This window comes from Salminus brasiliensis, chromosome 10 (genome assembly GCF_030463535.1).
Source record: "Salminus brasiliensis chromosome 10, fSalBra1.hap2, whole genome shotgun sequence".
Lineage (NCBI taxonomy): Eukaryota > Metazoa > Chordata > Actinopteri > Characiformes > Bryconidae > Salminus > Salminus brasiliensis.
Window position 1 is genome coordinate 13,796,711 of NC_132887.1, and position 22,115 is coordinate 13,818,825.

Here is a 22,115-nt window from a genome sequence, read left to right on the forward strand (position 1 = left end):
CTCTCTCTCCCTGCCACATGCTAGTTCCTTAAATAGAAGACGTGAGGAGCTATAAACCCAGGCCATAAACGATTCATTCGCTGTGACACACACTTCAGCTTTACTAAAGCTTTTTGAAGAAAGGACGATGCGTCACTAGTGGAGCTTTGTATTCAAGCACGCCTATAAGAACTTCCATCTGCTCATGATTAATGCAGGTTAGGCCAATCTCCTACTTTCACCACTAAGGCAGGAGGATCCAGAAAGAGCAGAAATCATTTAGAGTCAAGTTCCCACTGTCAAGTGTTATCCAAAAAGACATAAAACAGACACTCATTCTTCTCATGAGAATCTCCTATGAGTAGTTTTAATAAGTCTGCACACTGACGAATCAGGCCAGGTAAAGTAAAAAGTGTCTTAGCCATTAAGCTATCTTAGGCCATCCTTGTGTGCTGCAGACTACAGTTAAAAAGCGAAGCCTTGAAGCACAAAGGCTGGCGAGAAAGAACTGAATCAATGAAGCAGATAAAGCAGTCGGGACATGGGCCACTCTTAACAAATGCAAATAGAGATGATAATGAGGACTGATGAGTTTTGGGTGTCTTTGGCATCCCATGTGAAGTTTAAGTGGCTCTCTGGGCTGCACTCAAGTCCCAATGAAGCCATTCACAACCATCTGTCACCAGAGACCAGTCCCTCTGATAAATGCACTGATAAGAAGCCCAGAGACGGCGCAGCTCAGGCTGCGAACAAAAGCACGGGATGAGTCCATTGACAGTTCAGCACTGCAGCATGACAAACACTCAGCAAGGTGCAGGCTGCTACAGGTTGATATTATGGATTTAAATGGCACTGGTTCATTCAGCTCACCCACTAATGTGATGAATTTGTGTTGATTGTAAATTGGTCCTCAGGCTCAGAGATAAAAGCATAATTGCGTTATGTCGGGCTGTAGTGATAATAGAGCCACATAACTGCTTTAGGCATACATCAGGGATCACGATACAGCCCACAACATTGCAACACTTCTGCAGACATTCTTCTATTTTATTAATTTAATATTTTAAGACAACCTTAGTAAAGGTGAATTAACCGGTGCCTGAAATAGTACAGCTCACTAGACAAAACAAAAACCAACAAAAATAGAAAAACAGACATCATGCCCTTTAAGACCCCAAATTCCACTGTGATTTCATCGCTCTAAATCTCTCTACTGTCAGTAGTAAATGTGCTTAATGGATTATTGTCTTTGTCCTCTAGGTTATTGATTAGGGCTGAACCATTGCAACCTCCCAAAGCCTCAGAGTCCACTAATGAATAATGGGCTCAATTTAGACTGTCTAATACCTTCCGATGACAACTAGACCATTTGTCTTGAACAGTCCGGGCCTGTGTAAATGCATGCAGCAGCTTGTGAGTAAGATACACGGGACTGACATGAAGATAAAATAATAAAAAATGATAACTTGAACCTCATGGGTGAGCAGTATGCCAGCATGTCAGTATGTGTGGCATTGCACCATTGCACAGCTTTAAGAGCCTGAAATCCTCTAAATTGCTGTGACCACGGGTATAGTTATAGTTATAGTTATAGTAGGTGTGTTTGAACATGGAAAACACCATGCAACCTGTATAGTGTGAACTGTGCAACCTGGTCTTCAGGGTCTCTTGGGATCCAAGTCACAGCAAAAGATCAGACTTCTATACAGGCTAAATGATTGCAAACCACAGGTAGCCACATGAATGAGCCAGTGGTAATGATCCAGCATTTGTCTGAACTGATCAGGTGTGAGCCACTACAGAAGACCTACAATAACATGAGCTCGTACACACCTTAAAAGAGTAGGGAGCCTTGCTCAGGTCGATTCCATCCTTGACGAGCTTGTCCCGGATCAGAATCTTCAGTTTGAGTTTAGGGTAAGCCACTGGATCCACATGGTGTTCAAGCAATAGGTTACTAGTGGGCAGTGCAAAGTCTGGGCTTAGTCCTGCTTTGTCCCACGCAGGAGTGACCCAAGACTTTGAGTCGATGACTTCAGGGTCACTCACTTGGGAGGAGTGCACTACACTGGAGACCCCTGGAAGGGGTTCTAGGGTGAAGTAAAGGCCCGGGGCCACGTTCCTGTCTTCATCTCTCAGCCTCCCCACTGCACGGAGAACCTTTTGCCGGTGATGAGGAGTGAACACACCGATGGCATCCAGGTCAGGGTCTCCGATCTGCTTGCACACCTCCAAGTCGTCGTAGCCGTTATCCACAAACGCCTCAACATACTGGCAAAGCTGGAGGGTCTTCAACCACTCGTAGACAATAGTGGGACCGCTGCTCATTCTTCCTCAGTTCAGTGCAGGTCTCAGTGATGCTTCTGCATTCTCCTCCTCACCCCCTGCTCTACTCTAGCTACTGGCTGCAGCTGCGGGTCAAAGCAAACCTGATCCCCACAGGTCCATCTTTGGGAGAGGAGTGTGCGCTTCCCAGACTAAACCTCTGAAACCGTGAGTTCATGGCACTTCTTAATCAGAATGGGCAGAAAAAGTGCAGAACTGACGCGTATCTGTAAACTGTGAGGAAACTTCAAACTCAAAGTCTAGTCTTAGTCTAGTTAAATGTTAAAAAAAAAAAAACACAGCGAACCTCGTGAATTTCTCCCCAACAGTGTGCACACAAGTTATCCGCGTCGTCTCCGTCAAAACGTCCCGTAGAAAGTCCTCCGCCGCTCAGTGCTTCAGACAGCTAGTGTTTCCAAAGTGGGAGTGAATGCGCGGCTCTGCGGACTGAGGTGTTCCTCGTCAGTTTCTCTGTGGTTTTCTCCATCCTGGTGGCTCCATAGCCGCTCACGACACGTCTGGAGTCTTTCTGTCTCTGCTCTCTAGAAGAAAACGGCCTCGCTGGCTGTGTGCTCCTGCTCACTCGTCGCTAAATTGAAATTCCCCCCTCTGTTTCTGCTCGTCACGCTCATCGCTGTATAAACCTGCATTTGAGCTCGTGCTCTCCGCCCGCACATGGCGGCACCTGCTGGTTGCAATAGGAATTGCAGGCGGTGCTGGATTTATTATGAAAACCTCAATGAGCGGTAGACCCTAATTACTGCAACAGCCAGTCAAAAAACAAACAAACAAAATCCCTTGAGTTATTTAGAGTGTTTTGGTGTTTCTTTAGTGATACTGAAGTGAACCAGAAATCACAATGTCTACAACTCCACAACCAGACCTACGTGTCTTCTTGTAGCCCAATGAACCTTTCTACCCACAGGCGATCAGGCAGGGATGATTGCCCTGGTCACTAATTTCAGATATATATATAGTTTAATTTATATTAACTACAGACTGGTGGTGTTTACAGTCTGCTGTTATTCATCCAGCAAATTTACTAATTTTACCACATTCTACTCTTGTAATCACCACACTTGGTGTGTGTATTTTGTTGTATTATGTACTATCATGGTAAAACCAACTGTATTCTTTTCATTTTCTTTTTATTGTCTAATACAAAGTCATATCAGAATATTATGAGCACCTACCTAACAGTGGGAATAACCACCCTTGGCTTGGATGACACTAGTGAAGCATGGGCTGCATTAGGTCAACTGGTCCACCGGTAAGCGGTACAGTGCAATCCATGGGCCAGTCTTTACCAGTTTCCTCAACTTATTCCATTTGCTGAAACTTCAGCCTGATTTTACATACCCTACAAAGGTTTTACATTTAGGGTAATGTACAGACATCGAAAGTTTGCCACACATTTTACAATACTGAAAACAGTGTATATTCACAGGGTAAATATAGAATAAGTTACATAAAATGTTTTTTCCCCCTCTCTTAACATTCATAATAATAATTAACAGTATTTTGGTTCAGAATGACCTGAAAGAACTAAATAGGAAAGCCTTTTTGTTTTGTTGTATTGTTACCAGCACTGTGGCACAGTGGAGAGAACAGTGACACCTTGTGGCCGAAGCAGCTATAATTTAAAAACTGACTAAAGAACACAAGACCTCTGTGAGACAATTAAAACCATTAGCAAAAAAGACCTTTGCTTTACATTTATTTTTCCATTGCACATTTAGGTTTATCAACAGGTTTCCTAAATCGTAAGTGGCAGCATATTAAGACAAACATCCATGTGAAACTTTGCTTAATAAAACTGTACAATAACTTGGCTATAATGAGAAAAAAAAGAGACCCACCCAGAAAACAGAACAGTATGGGCTTTAAGGAGATCTGTGTTGGCTAGATATGCTCACGTGGATAAAATAAATATGTTCCTTCGTGCCCTACTGGGGAAATAAAATCATACAGGATTTTGTTCTCATCAAACATATTATTCTGGCAGATTCCAAAATTAGACTCTTCCTATAAAGGGTATACGTAAATGGACGCTTCAAGTTTGTAAACACTAAATATCATGCTGCCTCTTTTGTGCAAGAAACTTGTAGGACACACAGTATACAGAGATGGCCAGAGACTCTTTCTCAGACTACAGCAGCTCCTCCTTCAACTCATGACCAAGCTGTTGGCCCACCTTCCAAGGTGTTTCAATGATATATTTGATTTACGGACAATATATACAACTAATTCATCATCGGAAATGCACCATTCTCTTTTTAAATAATATACTAAAAGTATTTATTTGTAAATATCTGAAATTAAAAGTATATATATATATTTTCCAAATATATAAATATAATATCATTAAACCAACAATGAAGACAGATCTGAGAGTAAAAGACACTCCTGAAGCTTGCCATCAACACACTTCCACATCTTGCATTCTCATTTTTTTTGGTCCTTCTGAAAGAAACAAATGCCAAAAAATAGTTACAATACAAACTACAAAAATATCAATAAAATGACTTCCATGTCATTATAATACAAAACATATAGTGCAAAACCACACAATTGCTTATACAAAAAAAGAAAAATATGAAGCACAGTAGCGTAATTCATTTTCAGTTCGGTCAACGTTGAAAATTCTCTATTTTGGTAAGTATTTACACAAACGTCACGGCAAGCATAGGAGTGGCTCACTGCATTTCTGGGGGGGGTCCTGACACCAGTTTCTCAGTTACAGCAGTACAGTACAACAACAGGTTAAACCCTTGCATTCTGGACATGAGAACGACAATCGAAACCAAGACAATCGAAACTCTTTGGTGTCGGACAAGAACATAACAACCATCCCCAGCCCCTTCGACCATGCCACCTCTCTCAAATTTGTCTTCAGATGTCCAGCTATTTACAACATTTGGCAGCAGTTCGAAAAGAGAAAATAAAAGCCTTGCTCTTCATTGATAAATAAAGAACAAAATAATGACGCTCCTAAATGAACAGAAGTAGCAGCAGTTTCTTGCACCTCACACAGGGGGAAAAACAAACAAACAAACAAACAAACAAACAAAAAAGATGTATGGCATTTCCATAACCATGAGTGAGCATACACATAATCCTGCATATATGTACGTTCACCAACACACAGATATATACGTGTGGGTCGAGGTTGGCATATTTGCATGATAAGCAAAAGGCAAAAGAGAAGCCCTCCCTCTCTCCTGTACAGACTGAGATAATGCTGACCAAGAGCATGGAGTTGCATTGAACACTTAGTGGGGCTTGGTCAATTCCACTGCAACGACGAACACACAGATGGCTATAGTCCTTCTCAAGACGAGACATGCATTTTTCCAAAGAAAAAACTCTGGGGAAAAATGGACACGAACAGAAGATAAATACATATATATGTCCTTTCTTCCAGAGAAAAGATGAAGTTTGGACTGCAGTAAGGAGCCTGGCCTGTACTGCAGTCTTAACAGCAGGGCTGACCTTTTTTTGGAGCTGGCCAGAGAGATTCTCTAATGGGACCCCTTTGGCCAAGAACAGAGAAGCTGAAGCATCACGAGAAAATTGGAACGTTCTTCAGTTTACCAACTGGCAAAAGCTTCCCTGGAAGTGAACATGTCTAGTATATCCATCCTTACAAGGCACATACTGCCATGACTCACACTTCAAACGTCTCAAGTCTCTTCACATGGATAAGAATAGTACAACATGCTCCAGGTTTTACATACATTTCTCCAGTGTATGATATGCAACCATTCTGAAGTGTTCAAATATTCAGCAGATGAGTAAATCATGCTCATTTACCCTTATATATGTTTGGATATATATATCTCTTCTACCTGCATTAAGAGGTTAGGAGTGTAAGTGTGAGAGATCTTGGCTTTTTGTGGATTTTTGGAATCTAGTCAGTGTCAGAGGAACATAATTTCACTGTGGCCAAAATGATCGTATGATTTGTGGCAATTACAGAACATTACCAGCCCTTTAGAGATTAATTTAATGACACTTAATCACATCTTGTATAATACAGTCTGTCCTTTAGTCCATGCCTGGATAAAACACAAAAAACAGAAAGCAAAACGCTAGGTTTCTAAACAGAAGTCTCTGGACATGCTATTTATTCTTGCCCAAGTGAACGATCATCAGTAGCATTACACCTGGCAATGCTGCGGACATTTTCTGTATTCCTCAGCTGTACTTTTAACTAACATATAGAAATAATCACCAAAAACCGTTGTTTTGAAGTTTTTGTAAGTAGAATGGCAGTGAAAAATGACAGCACTGGTGATGAGTGAGTTGCAGGGGCAGCAATCGTGTTTGGTGTTGAGTCTCCTCTCCCATAACTGAAAATAACATCTTTGCGATAGCAGAGTGGAACTTAACCTCTCAGATACTGCCAGGAGAGACTGAAGGTCTGGCCTGGCATTCCTTTTGCCCTCCCCACCTTCTTCCATCCTGTGCCTCCCTTCTGCCCCTCAGCCTGAGTCAGGTGACTGAGGTAACGGTGCGATGTTGTACTGGGTGAGGACGGCAGACGCAGGAGAAAGAAGGGGGAGAGAAGTGACGTATCTGCTGCCTTAAGGCAAAGGCCCCTTGACTCCTTGCATGGCCATTAGAGCTGATACCACTTCTTATCCTTGTACTTAAGCATCACCTGAGGGAATGAGAGGAGTAAAAGCAGTTACTCATCATGACCATTAGAGACTCAATATTCATTCTGTTGTTCGCCAACCCTACTCATCTGTTTATTCATTAATCCACCATTAGTGTGGATGAAATATTGACTGAACAGCGATAGCTGTTGGCTACAACAGGCAACTCTTCCTTTACAGGTTCTATATCTTGCCTGAGCTTGGCTACATGTTTGTCATGATGAAGATACAAAGTGCAGCATTCAAGACAGTTGTTTCAAAGTTCCAAATGCTATAAACTGCCAATCTACACTTCTGTTCTACTAGTGTTATTCTAGTGTGTTGGCTGGTTGCAGTGGACTCACGTCATGTGCATGCTTTGAAAACGAGTCTGCACTGGCCATCATGGCTGCTGTCCTCTCCTCCAGCTCGCCGAGTTTCTGCCCTCTCTCATCCAGAGCTATTCGAGCGCGCGCCAGCTCCCCCACCACGCCTGACGCTGCCCCCTTCATGCCCTCCATGCTGCCTGGGCCTGGGATGTGCTGGGCCAGGCTGCGTGATGCCTTACCTGCTGCCAATTCACCAACTGTGATTGCAAAGCCAAGGACAAACAAAGGGGAATGATGACAATGTGGGATTGGCGCAGTGCAGCACTGTACAACAAGATATTGAAATCCATTTTCTTCAATGTAATTTTAGCACACAAAATTTGCTTGTGCTTTTGATACTCACAAAGATCCTCTCTATCCAGGGACTGGGCCCCACCGCCAAAAAGACCCTTAAAGAAGCCTCTGTTAGGAGCCTCTGGAGTCTCTACTGGAGTGAACAGCTCCCCCAGCATCTCCTACAGAGGACAACAGCACTAATCAGGTATATAAAATGTATACACTAAACTTATCAGTAGTTCCAATCAGCCAGAACATTATTACTGGCAGGTGACCGTGAAAAGCACATATTATCTACAGTGGCATCTTTGAAGGTTGGATATATTAGGCAGCAAGTGTACTCACTTGAAAGTGATGTGTTAAAAGCAGGAAAAAAAGGTTTAGGGAGACTCTGACAAGGGTCACATTATGATGACAACATGACTGGGTCAGAGTCTTTCAGAACAGCCTTGTGGGGTGTTCCTGGTATGCAGTGGTCAGTACCCATCAAAAGCGCTCCAAGGAAGGACAACCAGTGAATCGGCAACAGTGTCATGTGCACCAAAGGTTCAATGATGCAATCCAGATATCACACAACACATTCAGAGGTCTTAAGAATCTATGCCTAAAAAGCTTAGATCTATTGCAGTGGGACCTACTTAATCTTAGGCAATATTAAGTGTTAATGTTATGGCAGATTAGCGTATTCTGGCAAGTGCTTCCTGTTTGTATTAGTTATGTCCACACACTCCCACACACTCCCACACACTCCCACACACTCCCACACACTCCCACACACTCCCACACACTCCCACACACTCCCACACACTCCCACACACTCCCACACAGACCTGCAAGTTGTCACAGGTCTCTTGACTGTAGGTCAGTCTCTGGATCTCTGTAGGGGAGGTGAGATACAGAGCCTGGCCCAAGTTTGAGAAGCAGAAAGTTCTTGCTATTCGCATGTCCGTCAGGGGCAGGTAGTTCACATCCAGCATTGGCCGCAAACTGGGCAAACTGTAGCGAACAGAGACAGAAAACACCTGGATTTTACAATGCTAATATGAAAAAAACACTTTTGAGTCCTGGCACAATAATTACAAAGAAGGCAATGGTTCATTGTAGTTCATGTGGCAGCACAGCCACCTGCTTTACCTCAGAGTCATGATGTGACCATTGGCACAAAAGCAAGCGATGCAGATGCCAGCAGGCATGACCACCACATCCGCCCTCAGTACAAACGAGTTCTCTGTGATGTTGTGTTCAAAGACACAGTTCTGCGAGGGCAGAGCCACCACTTTGGCCTGTTTCTCAGAACAGACCACAGCATAGTGGCTGTCCTGGTTTTCCTGAGTGGACGGCGGCGAGGCAGGCCGTCGCCTTTTCGTCCGCTCCCTCTCCTCCTCAGGGGCGTTGGGGTCATACCAGCACTCGTAAGCAGGAGGCTGGAGAGCGCCAGTAGAATCCAACAAAGCCATGCGGAGGATGCCTCCCTTCAGTCGAACCACTGAACCTGGGGAGGCAGGCATAAGCATCTGCTTAAGCATCTGACCCTGTGTGTCCTTATTATCCACAAATGGAAAAGGCATGGAAAACAAATTCATAGATCAAAATGGCTGCTACTACTGTTTTAGTAATTCAACATGCCAACATTTTTTAAAAAATAAATAATAAAATCAACATTGTTCGAGGCAAGTGTGTGTTAATTTAGGTAAATTGAGGTAAGGCTTGCACAGCACTAACTGGTAGTGGTAGCATTAGGAGTCCCAAAAAACAAAAAAAACAAAAACAAAAACAACAACAAAAAAAAAACAACAACACAATATCAGATACCTCTCAACTTATACTACGATTGCAAAGTTCTTTTTTCCATATCTCACAATGAACATTAGACGCTTTTGAGTGACTTAATAGCATAGATAATCTCACACCCACACACACACACAAACACACACACACCCTTTAGGGCTGAAAAACAGAAGTCCTCTTACCACAGAACGAGATGCCTACAGTCTGCTGCATCCTCTGATCTGGGGTAGAGGGCACATTGAGGGAGATGGCAAGCATAGTGCCCAGGGAGGTGCCCACCCACAGGCTAGTGACCGCTGCCACTTCACTCTTCCTGGACAGGCAGTCACAGAAATGCAAAGAAGTGATGACCTCACGTGACTCCTTGTCAATACTGGTCACGCTAGAGCTGCGTGAACGGCTGAAGGAGTTGTCTCTAGCATCTGCAGATAGGGGGACAAATGCGAGGGACAAAAATGAGAAATGAGTGCAATTTATTATAAAATGTGGTGTCAAAACTATTTCAGGGGAACCTGAAACCAAAGGAGAGAAGAAAAAAAAACATCCAGAACAATTAAGTTGGTTATGTGTGAATTTATGCTTTGTGTGCAGTTGTTGAGAGGTCATATGGATTTATAATTATAGTGGACGATCATGTAGCCCTTTACAAAAATGTACAAACGTAGCCATGGTTAGGGAACTGCACACAAAACATCAAAGAGAGCAAGTTAGAATCCAAAACTCCCATAGGCAGCCAAGTATACGTTCAGTTTAGCCAATAAACTATTAAATTAGTAATTAACCCTTTTCGTACTTGTTGTCTGTAAAGTGAGGTGAGGTGAGCGTGTTACCTACTCCCAAAAGATCATTACAATGTTTTTGATTAAGATACCGGATCTAAAAGTGCTCCCAGGTTTCCAAAAGCTAAAACAATGTAAAAATGTCCAAAATCCACCAGACATACAGAGTAGGTACATCACTTCCCTAAATAAAAACTGATCCATCAGAAACCAGTTCAAACATATACACTATAGGGACCCTGTTCCTTTATGATATCGTAATGTTCTTAAACATCTGCACAGGTAAATGGGTTAAATGTTAAATAATTGACTGTTTTTTATGTGTGAAATACTCCATTATTGCATACATATCTAGTCCTACACCACAGAACACCACAGGAAGCTTTTAACTGAAATGGTTATGGATATGCCACTGTTTTATGATGGTTCTGAAATGAGGTTTCTGCCTAAAACCTTTTAATTTTTTTTAACATACAATGTAAAATATTGTTCAACACTGTTCAGAGCTACAGAAAGAAAAAATAATTTACCTTTTTAACATTCTCAACATTCCACACAAAACTCACAAGACGTGTAGGTTCTGTGGTCAATTTTGGATGGAAAATAAAATGTCGGTATTTGTGTTTTAGATATTGCAACTAGTTTACATCACTAGAAATGAAAGACCAAGTTTCACCACTATGAATAACTCTCTAAACATAAATAAAAGCAATTTTTAAGAGATTGAATCTAGTGATCCAACCTTATTTTATTAGCCAATTATTACATTTTGAACTAGAAATAAAATTGCTTAATAATGCAAAACAAGCAAAATGACATGCTAATGTAATCAGGTACACCCACTATGTAGAAATCTGGAAATACATTTAATAATCTTAAACCATTCTTACAGCAAAATTAGAAATAATTTAAATTTGTAATCAATTTAAAATAATTTAATTTGCCAGGACAACATATTATTCAGTACTATTCAAGACGATACTCCTTCGGCAATGATCTGCTAAAACTCCAGAATCTGCTAAAAAATCTCCTAAAAAAAAAAAAAAAAAAAAAAAAAAAAAAAAAAAGGTTAAACTCCAAGGTTGACCTCAAAGAACAGCTTGTAATACATTTTATCTAATCCTAATAACACTTGTCCTCCTTGTCCTGTTTTGTCCTGTGCTTATGTTAGAAATGCAGGGTTGTAAAAGCTCACTTTTGTTGTTTATGGTGAATTGTTAAAACATGCCATCCAGATGTGTATGTATGTGTAAGATTAAGGTATGCCACACTTTAAAGAAATGGTTCAGACAATAACACTAATGTTGCTAATTATGGATGAAAGCCACAACCACCACCATTACAAAAATGATAAACGCTAAATAGTGGATACTGGCATATACTAAGGGTCAGCAACATTAGCATGTATGTTGAGCTATTCCTTTAAATCTATTATCAATGCAAAATATAGTCCTGGAAGTAGCTGGAAAATTCAATGTTAAAAGTTATAGTTCTAAAGGAAACAAATCCAAGTTAGTGATAATGTAGTATGCCCACACAGCAGACTCCAGAGGAGGGAAAAAAGTTAGTATAGCCAGCCCGGGTCAGCCCATGTAAGGCCAGATCAGGGCCACTCACTGGATTTGGACACAAAGTGATTCTTGGGGATAGTTCTTGCTTTTCTTCTGGACACTGCCTCCACTTCACACTGAGGTTTCTGACTAGGGAGAGAATGCTGCCACCGTATATTACCTTCCACACACAGTGCAAACAAATAAAAAGGCAAAATAGAGACACTGATGACCTCATACACACAGACACAATATCCGAGGCCAATATCCTTTCGCTCGCACTTAATTAAACACAAAAGCCATTTCAAAATCCAAAGTGAGGGCAGTAGGTTGATTTGCTGGACTACTAATCTCGAGCTGTTGGCTAATAAGGTTTTGGAGTTCTGCTGCACTATGGGTTTCAAGATGGCTGACGAATGAAATCAGTGGATACACATTCATAAACGGTTGGAACTTTTTATATCACACATATTCAAACCTTTATATGATGTATATTGTCACTGAACTGCTAAAATCTTGTATCTCCAAAATGGTAACTTTACAAAAGAAGGAAAACAATCCTTTAATTTTGATAGAAGTCCATGTTCCAAGTAATATTGGAGCATCTGAATTGGTCAATTCATCAGAGGACAAACCAGTTTCTTCACAGGAACTACAGCTACTCAACCTACCTAGAAACAGAGGGAGCAAAGTTCAGGCTTACCATCTTGTTTCTGATCTGCAGCCATGCTAAATTTCCTTGACATCTTAGCTGTGGAAAAAAACACATGACAGTTCTCAACAAAAAAGTTCAGTTATGAGAAAGAGCGTAATCTCTGGTTAGATTGAGAAAGCGAGAAAGCTAGTCATTCTTCCTCCATTTAGCTTGAGAGAAAAAGTTGATTGAGCAACAGCCTGAAATAGGGTGGGGATTATGATGCAAAGTCAAGCAATTACGGCCAGCCATGAACTCTCCTCTAGCCCTGGAGAAACGTATAGTTGTTCATACAAGATTTAGTCACGCTTTGTAATTTGAACATGCAGGGATTAGTAGAAGTGAGGACCAGCACCACTGAAGCAGGACACCAGATGCTTCATTAGACTTAACCACAGGCTCCAAATGTGTGTGTGTGTGTGTGTGTGTGTGTGCATGTATCTGCATGATTCCAAAAAAAAGTGTGCTGAGAAATATACATAAGGAAGCTAACAGAAGCCTTGCATACAGGTTACCCTTGCAATACATCACCAGGTTGTGCACATAGCCTGTAAAGTTAAACAAGGTTAGAGACAGTAAAACACAGGAAGCATAAGCCTTTTGAGAAAAAAAAGAGAAGAAAGAAAAAAGTTAGTAAAGGATTATTGCTTTGAAAGCAACTGTCCATTAGTGTATAGAGTGAGCTACAACAGAAGAGCCAGTAAAACCCAAAGCCTGAGACATTCTGATGTGAATAGCTATTTTGGTGACTTTAGCAGGCATTTAAACTAAAGCCTACAGTTGTGATTACTTCATTAAGAAGACCATGCAAAGGGATGTCAAGCTGTTCAGGGTTGTGTGTGTGATCCCAAATCACTCGAGTCCCTTCTTGTGCACCATTCTGTTGACTGTAATAATCTACTTAGTTCACCGCAGAGCACTCAATAGCACAAAAATATCATTTGGTTAGCTCCTCAAAGGCTAGTGCATTAGTGGAAAGAATGTTATGCACAACAAACAACAAAAAAAAAAAATCATACAGTACCAAAGTCATTGGCAACACTCTTTGATATCAGCTTGCTTTTGGACTTCACTGGAAAATGTTTTGAAAAGAACATGTCAATGTTCATGCAAATAAGTACGGTATAAGTCATTGTAAAGCTGGGTAATGCTAGTAAAAATGCCAGTACCATACCCCTTTCAAGAAACTTTTGTTTGCTTTCATCATCTGAATGGCAAGGTGAGCCAGAACCTATGTAGCAACAACAGATTCCATAATTATGTGGTGGTCCTGCTGGTAGCCATTAAACCACCATTCATATATAGCACTGGTATTTGCGGTGTAGTTCTGCACTGCTAGTAGATGATAGGGGTCTAACGGTACGTATATATTGACATGTCTAAGCTTTGAGGTATCTTTTGAATTATTAGCCTATTCTAACTAGCTAAGGCTTTTCTTGGGTAAATAGCAAAGCACTTTTGTAAGTCGCTCTGGATAAGAGCGTCTGCTAAATGCCGTAATTGTAAATGTAAATGTAGTCATACGGACACTGTGCAACACAGAGTAATCTATGGACAAAAATAGATGATTCTACTGATAGCTGTAGCACTGTTAGCAATTAGACTTGGATTGGCATGGTATTTTGGTAATTGTAGTTGACTTACGAGTATTGTTATGGCAAAGGTAGTTTTGTACCCCCACCTCCTTTACCTGTTCTTTCTGCCATGTAGACAGATTGGCTCATACATGGTCAGCTTCCTTTCTTTATCACTCACTGTTCTGTTTGCACTGAAACTATTTCACATTTTGGCCTTTTTGGCCTCATGAGTGATTGATCAGACAAGGATGTTGAGTCAGCGCTGTTCAACAGTTGTAGGGTGTGTGCGAAAACCTTGGTTTGCACTAGTTTATGTCACTTTTTCCCTTGTGACTCCCATCTACTATTACACCCCCAGTAGAAGTACAATAATTATACTAATTATGAAAAGAATCTAATAGATTATAGTTACCTGACGTAGGCGACTTACACCGGTCTTCTGATCCTACAAATCCATCGTTGCCATCACAGAGACCTAGCGACAACAAGCAAAGTGCTATATAACACCTACTGACTGAACTGAGTCATGTGTTGAGACGACCACTTAAAAAGACGTGAAATCGTATCAAATCAAAAGTTAGCCGAAAAACAGAGAAAACAGAGAGACGACAGCACACAGAGTTAGAGAGAAATGCTAGAGAGATGCTGGAGGATGTCAGATGACTTACTGAGATAAGAAGAGCGTAGTTTTTTCACAGATTCAGAATAAAAGTTAGAGAGGCCGGACATGCAAGACTTCTTATGCAGATTGTCTTTACAAACCACAGAGAGAGATCAACAATGCAAGGGTGAGACAAAACAACCACAGGAAATTAAAAGGACAGTTAAAGCACCCTGGAACACACACAGCCAAAAGACTGAATTCAGAATTGTGTTACTATGCCACACACACGCACCAAAATTCCTTTTTATACTGTATAACACTGATAACACTGTCGCTGATGAGGCAAGTGAGGTATAGGTATAAATTCAGTCCGAGATTACTGTGGCTTCCAAGGGTTTTAAACTGTGTACATCAAGAAGAACATGGAAAACATAGAAAGGCTTGAACAGGACTGGGGGAAAAAATAAAAAAAAAATAAAAAAAAAATAAAATAACGAGAACACTAGAACAAGCATACACTTATGACAAAAAAAGGGTGAGATAATGACATCACACATCCGCTACCATTCAAAAGTATGGAATCAATGTAAATTGCATTATTTATTTATGATTAAATCAGCAATTGTCCATCAATGCATGATTCATTCATAGTTTCTTGTTCTAAACTGCTTTTTAAATCTAGTTTATAAAATGTAATTCTACTTATTCTTGATCTACCATCTATCCATATTCATTGTATTCATATTCTTGTATACAAAATAGCAAAAAAGCCATTCCAAATCATGTATGCTTACAAATCCTGTATCTGATTCTGTTTACTGTCTTAGTTCAAGAGGCCAGATGGATACTCTGCCAGAAACAACTACTTGCAGTGGTGGGGGTTATGGAGCATAGCAGGGCCACTAAAGTTTTTAGGCCAAGCCTGCTGATTACGAGCACAGCCTGCACTGCATCCTAGCCAAACAGACAGACACACTGACTGATGCTCACTTACACAGTGCTTGATGATTAGTAGAGAACATGCAATCAGCTTTTTCCTCACCTCCAGAGGGCTGCCTTGCTTTGCGGGGCGAGCGTGGTTGTCTCTGATGTGGATCAGAGGAGCCGTACAGCTCTGCTGTGCCCACATTTAGCAGCAGGGTCTTCTGAAGGTAGTCTACCACCGCCAGCCCATTACTATTACCAAAAGCCACTCTGTGGTACAACAGAAGCAGTTAGCACCGTTAAAGATGCAGAACTGTAAATTGCAAAAATAAATCCACATAACGTTCTATTCTGTGAGGGCTTACAGGCCATATGCAGAGTTGACAGCCAGGCTGGTGATCTGCTGTGGCGGCTCCCCACTGACCCACACCAGCTGAATGACCAGTTCCACCTGGTAGCCTGGAGACTGTTTCAGTGAAGTGTTCCTAACTCTGAAGTGCAAACAAGCAGCCATATGTTAAAACCACATTACACAGAACAGGAAACGTTTCGATCCTTCTATGATTACGATTCTTTAGGAAATAATGAAGTGCACATTTTCAATTCAATTCAGTTAGATTACTATGATATTGAACCAATATACAGAGCAGTAACAACATGCAGTAATTATATTCTAAAGATAGAATTAATTCATTTAAAAATAGCCTGAATAGTTTATCTTGGACAAAATACTCAACTGAAAATGTAATATTGTAATTATATGTATTATAATTATATGTATTATAATTATAATAAACACTTTCACCTTCAGGCTGATGGATCACAATACATTAATAGGTGCCGTTTTTACATAACATATCTCTTGACACCAAATCTGCCAACAGTACAAGGGAAGAACACAGAAGTGAAATGGATATATTCAATTGTTTGCTTCCTTAATTGTGGACTGGAGTAAAAAGATAATTGTGCTCTTGTGGGGACCAGTGTCTTGCACATTTTAGTGTTTACCCTGCTTCCAGGGTATTAACTGGACACCTGATCCAGATAATCAGCTAATAAACAAACTAGAGTTGAAAGTTGTATGTAGAGCAAGGAAACCACTAAAATGTACAGGACCAGGGTTGGGAATCACTACTTTAAGATAAGTGACCCTCATACCTGAGGCAGGGCACATTATCCCGCAGGCCATCGGAGGAGTTGTTGCTGCTGGTAGATGGATGTGTTTGTGGTGCACTGGACTGAGGACTAGACGAAGCTCCTGGTGTGGACACGGCTGAAGCTTGCTCACCCCCAGCATCTGGAGAGTCCACTTCATTCAGCTCAGGCTGCATACGTACCTCCAGCAGCTACATGCATACAGTTCAATAATAAATATTAATATTAATAAATAGCAAATCTTATAATAAATGTTTAAATATGATTACAAAATATGTTATGCTATGCTATATGTTGGCACATGCCAGCTTGTGCAATATTTTTTTGCTTTTGAATGATGATCATGATTTGTTTTTTATTTGCTTGTGAATGAGCATCTCCAAATGAGCTCATGCATAATTCGTTTCAGAGCCAGACTTTTTTTTTTTTTTTACACTACACAGGAAAAAAATATTTTTGAAAAACATAATCAGCATTTTTTTTATTGCCTAGTTTAAAAAGGACCAATCTGTGGTTATCGTGTAAACCCTGAGTCATACCTGAACCTCCTCTGTGGTGGTTTCCTGTTTGCTGAATCGGTAAACAAGCACATGAGCAGAGACTCCAGCCACACATAGCACACGGCTCTCAGGGCACCAGGACAGGCTCTGAATAGCAAAAGGGTCTTCTTCCACTATATCAGTGCTAGGCTTTTCTTCCTTATTGCGAGCTTTCTCAAATACCTTTACAGTTTTCAACTTATACAGCACCTGCAACATTACTAGATAACAAGGAGGCAACATCAGATGGTTTCAATTTACACAATACATTTAGCAACATAACATTTCAGTAAATTGATCACTTAGACTTAGAGCTACTTACATGCAGAAGCATCCCAAAATTTGACTGATCCATCAGCATGTCTGCACAAAAAAAAGAGAACCATTGGCAAAATATATATTTACAAAGTCCATTCAGCTATATAATGTGAAGTTTGAAATGTGAAGACATGGATCCGAGTTAAATGTGTATGTACAAGCAAGAAACAAAAGACAGAAAGACACACATAGAGGCTCACCCTGTAATAATGATCTCTGGATAGCTCTGTGTGCCCTGGCCCCAGTTACCACCATTTATAGGCCATTCCTGAAATTCAAAACAAATTTGGGTTTCAGGAAGATCATGCAACCTATTAAAAAATACATTTATTTTACATTTGCATCATGCAAAAGAAGATTTTACTCAAGTCATGTTGAACCAATTCTATTGGTCCATTCATTCTGAAACTCCGACACAATGTAAAGAATGACTGCTGTGCAAAAGTGAACATATAAAGTTTACATTAAACATGTAAGTATACAATATTCCTGGTAAAATACATTACCTTTTTACTGTAGCCTTGTCTTTTCTGCCTGGAGCCCACAGAGTAAAGTGCAGGGATAAGTTCAGCAGGGCAGTCAACAAAGTACTCGCAGCAGGTCACAGGGGATTCATGGATGGTCAGAGGATATGGATTCTCAAAGCTAGGGTACCTGCATAGAAGGAATTGAATGTTATCAGAAAATCAGAAAAAGGAAACTTAGCAGTGCTGCAAATAACTACTATTTACATAATTGATTAGTCAGTCCATTATGACTTTGATTAAACAGTAAATCAGAAAAGAATTAACAATTGTGTCAGTTATCAATTATGTCAGTTAGTTGTTGAAGCCCTAAATCTTACTTCGGTTGAAATAATGCCTAGGTATTTACTTACCCAGGCTGTGCAAGATCAATAACTACTAAATCTTTCTCCAGCAGGACTACAACAGCGTAAGGCTCCTGGTAATCTGGGAGGAGACAGAGTGAACAGTTGCTTTACTCAGTTTCAACAATGTTTACAGTAACAATCTCTTTTAATAATGTAATAATACCACAGCTGGTGTTCCAGCAAACTGATAGTACCTGCAGTGACCACAAGCATTGCTCTATTCTGTGGTTACCTGAGCTTACAGTGTTCACAGTGGCTTACCGTTTGGATAGGGAGTTTCACACAGCGCTAGGAAATCCACAATGGGGTAGTCCATCTCTAGAACTGCAGTGCTCTTTCCATGCATCACAGTCAGACAGGCCCTGCGGCCCACTGTATCATATGAAAGACCTCCTGATAGTATCATGAAAGTGTCCCTAAACAAAACAGGAAGAAAGAAAGCTTACCACAACAAAAGAAAACAGGAAGCGAGAACCACATTGAAGGGCATGACAGTGCTGAATACATCAGAGTGGACAGTGAATTAGCCTAGTAGGTTGTAACAACACAGTCAGCACATGATTCAATTTGATATAAAATACTGGGTTCACGATTCAATGTTTTGAACAAAAAAACAAAACAAAATGATGACTGTATCCAGTTCTTGCGTTATATGCTAATGAGTCTAGAGCTGAAAGTAAGTAGGAGTGTGGTGAACAGCAACATGAGCGGGATGCACTGAGTGTTGATTGGCACTGACTGGTTGCAAGGTGTTTAAAAGATAGCACGGTTAATAAAATGCCATATTTCCATGATGCACACAGTCACAATTTTGCACTGCACTGGTTCAGTGATTAGTGTGTAAGGATAAACAGGGTATCCTTACTAAAAATGACTAAAAAAAAAAGAAAGAAACCCACACCAACAGGATCTCATAACCGCATGCATGTTCGTCATCACAAACTGCATGTATATGAAGTAAATGTTTGTATGAAGTTATGTTTTGTTTAATTATGTCTAGGCTGATCAGCTGAGCAGTCAGCTAACTGTACTACACTTAACAGTGTAAAATAAAATGCTACTTAAATATATTATAAGCTTGCCCAAGTAGTAAATATACTTCTACGCATTTCTTGCAAGTGATTTCAATTTTCTTTTATGTATGTAGCTTTATACCTTTTCTGCGTTTTAGAATCTCTGAATGTCTCTGTTTAATATGTTTTTATTCAGCTGAGCCTATTTTATTGCCATTACTATGAAGCCTTCACATCAAAATAATCTAGATTACTCAATTTGTAATATAATATTGTAAGAAAGCAGCCGAACGATTTGAAAAACAAACTGTGCAAGTGCACCAGTGATTCCCACTTACCCTGCCCTGGCGGTTTTGTATTCCACTTTAAGAATAGGCTTGCATGGTTCAGGCTTTTTGCCATCCTTAGGTTGCTTGCCTGAAAGAAAATACCAGACATTTAGCAGGTGGTTCATTTATTTATATTCTATTTAATTGAAACTGAGAATGTTACTGGTCCCTTTGAGTTCAGTCATCATCTTCGTCATCATCATCATCATCTTAAGACCCTGATTCACAAGCCTTTAATATTACAGCCTCAAATAGCATCCAAGCTGAGTTAAACATGTTGGGCTACTTTGAAGCACTGGGAAGCACTAGGCCTAACTGGGAACACATGGAGTGTGTTTGGGCAGGAGCTTACCATGTGGTGTAATGATCTGTGCAGGCTTGGCAGGGGATCGTACATTCCATGTGGTAAGTGTACCATCTGAGTGACTGCACACAAACAGTTTCCCCTCATGGTGCCAGGCCACAGAGTGGATTGCCTACAGGCCAAACAAAGGATGAGCAATCAAACACAGAACATCTAGGACAGGCAAAAATATAGCCTTGCATATTGCGGCTTTTATGGTGAGGAAAAGACAAGACAAATATTGCTTAGCTGTTCAGTTTTTACCTTCATTCAACAGACAATGTACATTTGTTACCAAATGTTTGTCACAAATAGTGACAACCCATCTCAAATAACAATATGTAGTAATTAGAAAGACATTGTGTATATTAGTGATTATCAGGTTGTGGTTCCCTGGGCTGTTTCTGGCTGCCAAAAGCCAGGCCACTGAGCATGCTTGCAATCATCGCAAGCTTGGTACATTCGAGAGGATACAGCCTTATCTGATCATGTTGAAAGGCTTAAGACCTCAGACATACAGTGATGTTCTTTCAGGAGAAAGACCTAAAACAGTGGGCTTTAATATATTTACATTAGGAGAAGATAAAAATAAAAAATAAAAAGAGTTTGAGAACAAAAAAACCCAAAAAAGTTAGAGCATTGAAGTTACGCATTGAAATTCCCCTGCTTTAGCAAATCCGGTTCATCTCGTAAAGGACTCAAAAAACAGCCTAGTCATCAACATTTGGGGAAAGCACTACATTGTGGGGTGCAGTGGTCCTCCACATCTACACGGTCAGCCTCACAATATCCTTAAAGTGCAGGAACTCGTATTGATTCTACATTCAAACCAAAAGGTTGCTGCCATCATATGAAGTGGATTACGAAACCTCTATTCTGTCAACGTTCAGAAGAGCAATGCATCTTAACATTTAAACCACCAATGTATTCTTTCTGTCAACATGTTTGGGTTAGTTTGTCACATATTTTTCTTACCCCCAAAGAAGCTTAGAAAGGAGCAAGCAAAAAAAAAGATGTGGGTAAAAAAGAAAGCAAAAAAGATGTGGTATGTGAGGCTCAATGCTCAATTCATTCTGCCAAAATGGCACAATGCTAGAAAGAAATTTAATTCAATCTCACCTTAAACTAATTAAATAATTAAAAAATTAAATAATTTGAAGCAACAGCTTCAGCAAAGAGTTTAGGCTTAGTTTTGTAATATAAAGTGTACAGGGTAGAACACACAAAATTACATTCACACAAAATATCATGTCCAAAACAGCATGATGATGAAAACTTTCAATAAAAAGTTAATGTAAAAAGATTTTCATGACATCCGACCCAGGGAAAAATGGAGATGCAAGGTTTTTTTTTTAATGTCCGTGAAAATTTAATATGTGCCTGGAAATCCAAAAAAACAAAAAAAAAAAAAAAAACAAAAAAAAACAAAAACAAAACACAGGGTTTACCTCATCATAACTGTAACGATAGTCAGCCTTCTTTGATTTCAGGTCCCAGAGCACGACAAAACCACATTCGAAACCAATCAAAAGCTACAAAAAGAAATACATTTTAATTAAATGATTAATTTTAACATCTTTTATCATTATTATAAGTAATAATAAGGCATGTAATGCTCTGGGCCTCTTACCTTCCCCTCATCCATAGGGTTATCGCTGATGTGTACCACAGGTCCAGGGTGAGTTTTTGAAGAGCTAAAGCATAAACACAGAAAACAAGGAACATTCATTGTTGAATCGTTTGAAGAGAAACTGAGTGTGAGGGAGATATTTAGGAAGGGCTCAGATGACCTCGAGCATATATCAAAACAACATTTATCTACCTCAGTGCGCTTGGAAAGTAATTTAATTACACCCCCTGGAATGTGAAAGATACCATCTCCATAGCAACAACAGCAGGAACAGCAAAGTGAGGATGGACACCAGAGAGACTCAATCCTGATGGAATGACCACACAGTGCTGCAAAGCTACTTACTGCCTTCATCTGAATCACAATCATTACTAAAACAATGAAAGAAAATT

General features: G+C 40.2%; 2 protein-coding genes across 6 annotated transcripts in view; both read right to left on the reverse strand.

Annotated features, from left to right (window-relative positions):
* The window catches only part of sash1b (SAM and SH3 domain containing 1b), a 76,979-nt gene extending 74,080 nt beyond the window's left edge, over positions 1 to 2,899 (reverse strand). Inside the window, exon 1 of the mRNA XM_072689314.1 lies at positions 1,813 to 2,899. Coding sequence (XP_072545415.1) covers positions 1,813 to 2,307 — 495 coding nt within the window. The 5' untranslated portion in view covers positions 2,308 to 2,899. The remainder of the gene's footprint in view (positions 1 to 1,812) is intronic.
* A 1,089-nt stretch (positions 2,900 to 3,988) lies between these two features.
* Positions 3,989 to 22,115, reverse strand: part of stxbp5b (syntaxin binding protein 5b (tomosyn)) — a 30,534-nt gene continuing 12,407 nt past the window's right edge. The window contains exons 6-30 of one of the 5 annotated variants that reach the window (XM_072689317.1): positions 21,724 to 21,787; positions 21,542 to 21,625; positions 20,103 to 20,226; positions 19,760 to 19,838; positions 18,670 to 18,824; positions 18,415 to 18,487; positions 18,044 to 18,191; positions 17,738 to 17,805; positions 17,542 to 17,582; positions 17,220 to 17,440; positions 16,684 to 16,871; positions 15,891 to 16,016; positions 15,644 to 15,795; positions 14,410 to 14,472; positions 13,595 to 13,651; positions 13,445 to 13,492; positions 12,936 to 12,968; positions 12,430 to 12,477; positions 11,794 to 11,907; positions 9,580 to 9,819; positions 8,744 to 9,101; positions 8,440 to 8,605; positions 7,677 to 7,788; positions 7,310 to 7,530; positions 3,989 to 6,967 (exon numbers count right to left, since the gene is read on the reverse strand). In XM_072689317.1, the coding sequence (XP_072545418.1) occupies positions 6,926 to 6,967; positions 7,310 to 7,530; positions 7,677 to 7,788; positions 8,440 to 8,605; positions 8,744 to 9,101; positions 9,580 to 9,819; positions 11,794 to 11,907; positions 12,430 to 12,477; positions 12,936 to 12,968; positions 13,445 to 13,492; positions 13,595 to 13,651; positions 14,410 to 14,472; positions 15,644 to 15,795; positions 15,891 to 16,016; positions 16,684 to 16,871; positions 17,220 to 17,440; positions 17,542 to 17,582; positions 17,738 to 17,805; positions 18,044 to 18,191; positions 18,415 to 18,487; positions 18,670 to 18,824; positions 19,760 to 19,838; positions 20,103 to 20,226; positions 21,542 to 21,625; positions 21,724 to 21,787 (3,025 nt within the window). In that variant the 3' untranslated portion in view covers positions 3,989 to 6,925. The remainder of the gene's footprint in view (positions 6,968 to 7,309; positions 7,531 to 7,676; positions 7,789 to 8,439; positions 8,606 to 8,743; positions 9,102 to 9,579; positions 9,820 to 11,793; positions 11,908 to 12,429; positions 12,478 to 12,935; positions 12,969 to 13,444; positions 13,493 to 13,594; positions 13,652 to 14,409; positions 14,473 to 15,643; positions 15,796 to 15,890; positions 16,017 to 16,683; positions 16,872 to 17,219; positions 17,441 to 17,541; positions 17,583 to 17,737; positions 17,806 to 18,043; positions 18,192 to 18,414; positions 18,488 to 18,669; positions 18,825 to 19,759; positions 19,839 to 20,102; positions 20,227 to 21,541; positions 21,626 to 21,723; positions 21,788 to 22,115) is intronic. The other 4 variants (XM_072689318.1, XM_072689319.1, XM_072689320.1 and 1 more) reach the window with 4 other exon arrangements.